Consider the following 5253-nt stretch of genomic DNA (forward strand, 5'->3'; position numbering starts at 1 on the left):
AACAACGGGTTAGAAAAAACCCCAGATGATCATGGCACACTCAAAGAAAGAACAGTGGTGCCTTGCTTAAAGATTCAAACCTGAACCCATCTCAGTAATGGCAAAACTGACAAGACAAGACACCATGCAACACACACACACAGAGCCACCGCGAGGCAACATGCCGTGCACAAGTACACCACCACGGTCATAATAAGTGTTTTCGTACATACTACACACATGATGAACGGCATTCACCTTTTCTTTTCATGCAGTTTCTACAGTTGACAGAATTAACCTCACAATTATCTAACTTATCCATACAAGCAGAAAAACAGGTACTATTTCACAATTCCATAAACAGACATGCCGAAGTATCCAAAATATTTTCACACGTCAACATTTGACCACTTGCTTTCAATCTCTCTTTTCTTTCTTTATGGAGAGGAGAGGGGGTGGGGGCGCACACGCGTTGCCATTGTTAACAAAAGAGAGCTAAACCTAGATGACGAAGTTCATGCTCACAAAACAAAAGGCGAGACCACCATCTATCATTTCATTCAGTTCACGATTCATTCTTAAATGACGCAGTCAACAACTGACTACATCTTGTTTGTAAAGAACAATTAGACTAAATGCCCTTAAACAAGTTTCGGAAACTTATTTTTTTTCAAACCGAGTAATCAGTATGGCTTATGAAAACATTGGGCCATACTTTTTCCATCCTGAGGGCCAATGCAATCACCTCTGATTCTTTCAATGATATGTACCAGGCAGAGTTAAGTAATCAGACAGGGCAAATGACAACAGAGTGTTTTTTCATTCCTAGTAATCAATATAGTGTTAGGATTAATCACGTGCTTCTTACACATATCGCCGAGACCATCACAGCAAAGCAGCAGCCACCCATTTCTTCATGCGCTCTTTTCCCAGGAAAGCAAAGCGGCACAAAATGCACTACCTACAACTATTTTAAGACACAAATTTTTGTTACAGTTTCGAGAACAACGTTCCTCCAACCTTGAAGAAGTTTTTTTTTTTAACACGAAAGTATCAGAATAAAGGAAAATGTCGACTTACACTTCAAATTGTGCAGGGCATTCTCCATCATTTCGTTCATGTGGTAATCCGAGAGCTTTACTTTATCTGCACGTAACAGCCAAGTCAATAGGCGAGTTCAGTGATAAGTAGGTCAAACAATACATGTGGGGGAATATAATAGAGCATTTTGGGAGGGTAACTAACAGGGGGAGGGGGGAGGGGGGGAAGACAACACACCAAAATAGAGTGCTGACATCTATATACAGTTGAACCAGCTCTAACGGCCACATGTCCAAGACAACCACCTGTCCAAGACAATCACCTGTCCAAGACAATCACCTGTTCCAAGTCAACCCCCTGTTCAAGACAATTAACTGTACAAGCCAGTCACCTGTCCCAGACAATCGCCTGTACAAGTGACTACTTTCCACCACCCTCCCCTCCCCTCCCCCTAGCATTAAAAAAAATATGACAGTGTCAAAGACGTCTACCTGTATTAGACGACCACTTTCCCCCCAAGACAATATGTGGTTATCTTGGACAATTTCGACTGTATATATCTTATTATATGAAATGGTGGAGAACACAATTGAACCACAGGTAGCTAACAAGTGCTAAAAAACGCACAAACCTGGAAAAATACTGGATTCATTTAACTACAACATTATCACACTAAACAAAGGAACGACTTCAAATGTCAATAAAACAATTTTAACAACTTGAAAGTGAACAAAGAATAATTTTCAAAAACCAACGCTTGAGCAGCATTGAAAGCAGATCATTGTAAACTGCCATGCCAGTTAAAAAGAATGGTATATAGTCAACGATGTAATATTTCGAAATCGGCTGTTATCTTTATGATAACTTTTTGACACAGCAAAAAAAAAGAAAAAAAAGGGAAGCAATACAATATAAATTAAAGGGAGAAACAAGTTCTGAAGCAGTGACTGTCAGTTGTTAGGTTAACCTGCGCATAAATTAGCTCAGACAATTTAAGTGGACATTACTGAAGAACAATTGGGCACTTACAATTTTACAACAGTGAAAATGTCACAAGAAGAGAATACAGAAAAAGGGATCTAAAAAAACTACAAAAACTGTTAAAAAGTTATTAAGTGGATAACTTTCACCTCCATCTGAGTTCAGCTCTAGTCTTTTCGACAGTAGAAACACTATTCAATAGCAGAAGTTCTCACAAAAATATGAGAACGTTTTTAAATATTACGGTTTATTCTTTACATTACTTTACGAAAAGCAGCTCTTGCAAGTTACAAAATTCATAAGCGTATGAAACAGGTAAATAAACACTGTGCACTGCAAAACCAAAACAAAGATTTTCTTCCAAAAGTTGTGCAATTCTCGGACCCCCGGAGAGGCCCAGAATACAAAGCAAACCTGCATGGACGCAGCCAAGCCACGCCAACCACGCAGGCAGGCACACGGGCCACCAACACATTCCACCAACGCTAACTCAACGCTCAGTACATAGGTGCACAAATGAAAAAAAGAAAACACGCAAAAAAGAAAAAAAATCATCAAAAGAGAAAAGAAAAGAGAGGATACCTTCAAGGCTGGTAATTTTGATCAGATACTCCTTTGAGTTTGACATGGCCACATCCAGCTCTTCTGCAAAGTAGAAAAAACATAAAAATATCACTCATCACTGATCACTAACAAGCCAAAAGAAGTTAACATTCTAACCAAAAAATGAAAAATGAGCTTAAAAAATAAATAAAATAATAATATATATACACCATTTGTTAAGTATAAATTTCCAGTCAAAAGCAATCTCCACGCACTTGACAATCTATATTATTCATCCAGCAGACCTGATAGCATTCTGATGCAATCTCAACTTCCACGGAAGCGCACAATGCAAGCTGCCATTTTCTGGCCCTTAACAAGAACATCATGGTAAAGTAAAAAAATTATTCAGAAAACTGTCCAAAGCTCCAAAGTTTTTACGGGTATTTGTATGGAAAAGTGTGCAAGTATTGCATGCCAGCACGGAAATATCCACTGAGAACAAGCAGTGAATTTTTGAAACTGGTGATGACACACTTTCTTACAAACTGAAAACGTAGATCCAGAGGCTTTCTGCTTCTTTTGTGTGTGAAGAATTCTCAGAAGTTTTTGTGTTCTACTGTTGAAAATTTAATTAGTGGTTATTGTACTCAAGTTTCATGATTTTATGTCAATCTGTGTTGCACGGTCCATAGTTGAAGTAAAGTACTATGGTTTGGACATCAGTTTCACGCAAACCTTTCCCCTCCCCCAAGTCTTTATTTGCTAAAAGTTTCACTAGTAATAGCGTTGATCCATAACTTCCCTATGTTTTACCATTACACGACAGGTAACACTGTCACAGCAGAATGCACTGCACATGGTCCCACACTGAGACATGCTACAAAAGACAAGTCTTTTCCCCCTTTCAGTCTTCAACTTCATACAATAAGTCAAGTTGGGAACAAACAACATCTGAGAGATTGACTGAAATGGGTAAAAAAAGCTTGCAAAAATGTGACAGCTGGCAACAAACATGATGAGACTTACTCTGAAGCTGTTGGACTTTCTCATTGCTTGCGTTGAGCTTTGTGTCGGAGGACTCCAGCTTGCCTGGGGGGGAAACAAACAGGAACAAAAAAAATCTTTACCAAACAAAATATCAAAGGTAGCAAAAACAAATATCACAAGCAGCAAAAACAAAAAGGAAACAAACCAGTATTTCTAAAATTAACGAAACATCTTCTCTTCCTCAGTTATCGTTATAAAGACACACAAACTTTTATTAATGATCACAGTCAATTGTCAATATTAAAATCTACCAGAGAATTGTTCAGTGAAGAGTGATTCTGAGTACAAAACAAAAGGTCATTTAAGTAGAAATCATTCTAATCCACAGTATGCAGCGAGAAAGATCATCAAGAGTCTGATTTGGAATATCTAACTAGTAGAAAACCTTTCATTTAAACCAGGCAACTGGTGAAACAGAAAGCAGATAGCTCACCTTTGTACACTTCTATCAATTTCTGTAACTCCTTCAGCTTGGCTGAAACAATCAATGACATGAAAGAATCAGTATGTGAGCTGTCTCAAAGTGGCAACTGGGTCACACAAACATTACACCTTACAGCCTGATACAAATAGGAGGAAAGAAAATGGAATGAACATTCAATCACAGCGATTGACAAATTACATTATGTTTATGGTTGACACCACATGATAGATTTTGCTGTACCTTGGTGAAAGTCTCACCACTAACTAACTCTCCTACAAATTGTCGCCCTAAAATTACTTTGTCCAAAGTGCCTCTTCACTTTGTACACTTTTAAATAGTTCGAGGCGACGAAATGTAAATAGGAGGATGTGGTAATCAATAATGTCAACAATATCCACCAGTCAAAGAAGACAAAATTCTGGCAATTTTAGAAAAGGTAAGTTATTACCATTCCCATTCTACTTTTAGGATAGCCTTGGCGTCATGATGGACTTAGTTAATTAGTGTTCTCAGTACTGATGTGTACCAGCAAACTGTGGTGCCAGTTTCTACCTGATACCATGTCTGTGGGATAAAATACCGACAAACAACTCACCCTCCAGGTTCTCTGGAACGTCGTCCTCTTTTGGAGGAGTCAGAGACATGATGTCAATTTCTTCCGTCGTGGAACCTGCATCAAAGGTAGAATGAAAATAAAAATCCAAGGAAATTTTCGTTTTGCGATTCATCATTAAAACTTCAAGCTGCATCTATAGAATCCCAAAGATGGCAGCATAAAATTATTTACAGAAGTTGCAAAATAGTTTTGAAGTTTGTCTTTTGGTACTCACAAAATATTCTGGACCATAATGCACTGTACAAAAATGTATGTGAGAACCATTAGTACATTCATCGCTCAAATCCTCATCATGGTGACACTATAAAGCAGCACTCAAGCTGGTTCTATTCACATTTTTCTAGAATTGTCACTCCAGTCATTGCAAACAAACTTATTTCCTCATTCAAAAGCCACACAAATCAATAAGACAAAGTCGTAACAAGTGCACATATCTAAAGAAAGATCACTCCACAATTTTATTTTTGCTGCTATGATAAACTGTCACTGATGGGTGTCCCACGGACAACTTTAATTCGTACAGAATAGATAGGGAAAAAACAATGAAATACAAAAGAGAAAGGAATAGAACACAGCAGCGTGCCCACTAACATTCTTTCTACAATAACACAGCAGAAAC

The 5253-nt window shown here is 38.0% G+C and overlaps 1 protein-coding gene across 1 annotated transcript in view; it reads right to left on the reverse strand.

Moving 5' to 3' along the window:
* LOC101859468 (sarcolemmal membrane-associated protein) overlaps positions 1–5253 on the reverse strand; it is a gene marked incomplete at its 5' end in the record, with an annotated part of 91668 nt that overhangs the window by 35538 nt on the left and 50877 nt on the right. Inside the window, 5 exon segments of the mRNA XM_035968591.1 lie at positions 1060–1125; positions 2584–2646; positions 3574–3636; positions 4028–4069; positions 4614–4688. Coding sequence (XP_035824484.1) covers positions 1060–1125; positions 2584–2646; positions 3574–3636; positions 4028–4069; positions 4614–4688 — 309 coding nt within the window.

Source organism: Aplysia californica, unplaced genomic scaffold, assembly GCF_000002075.1.
Source record: "Aplysia californica isolate F4 #8 unplaced genomic scaffold, AplCal3.0 scaffold00069, whole genome shotgun sequence".
Lineage (NCBI taxonomy): Eukaryota > Metazoa > Mollusca > Gastropoda > Aplysiida > Aplysiidae > Aplysia > Aplysia californica.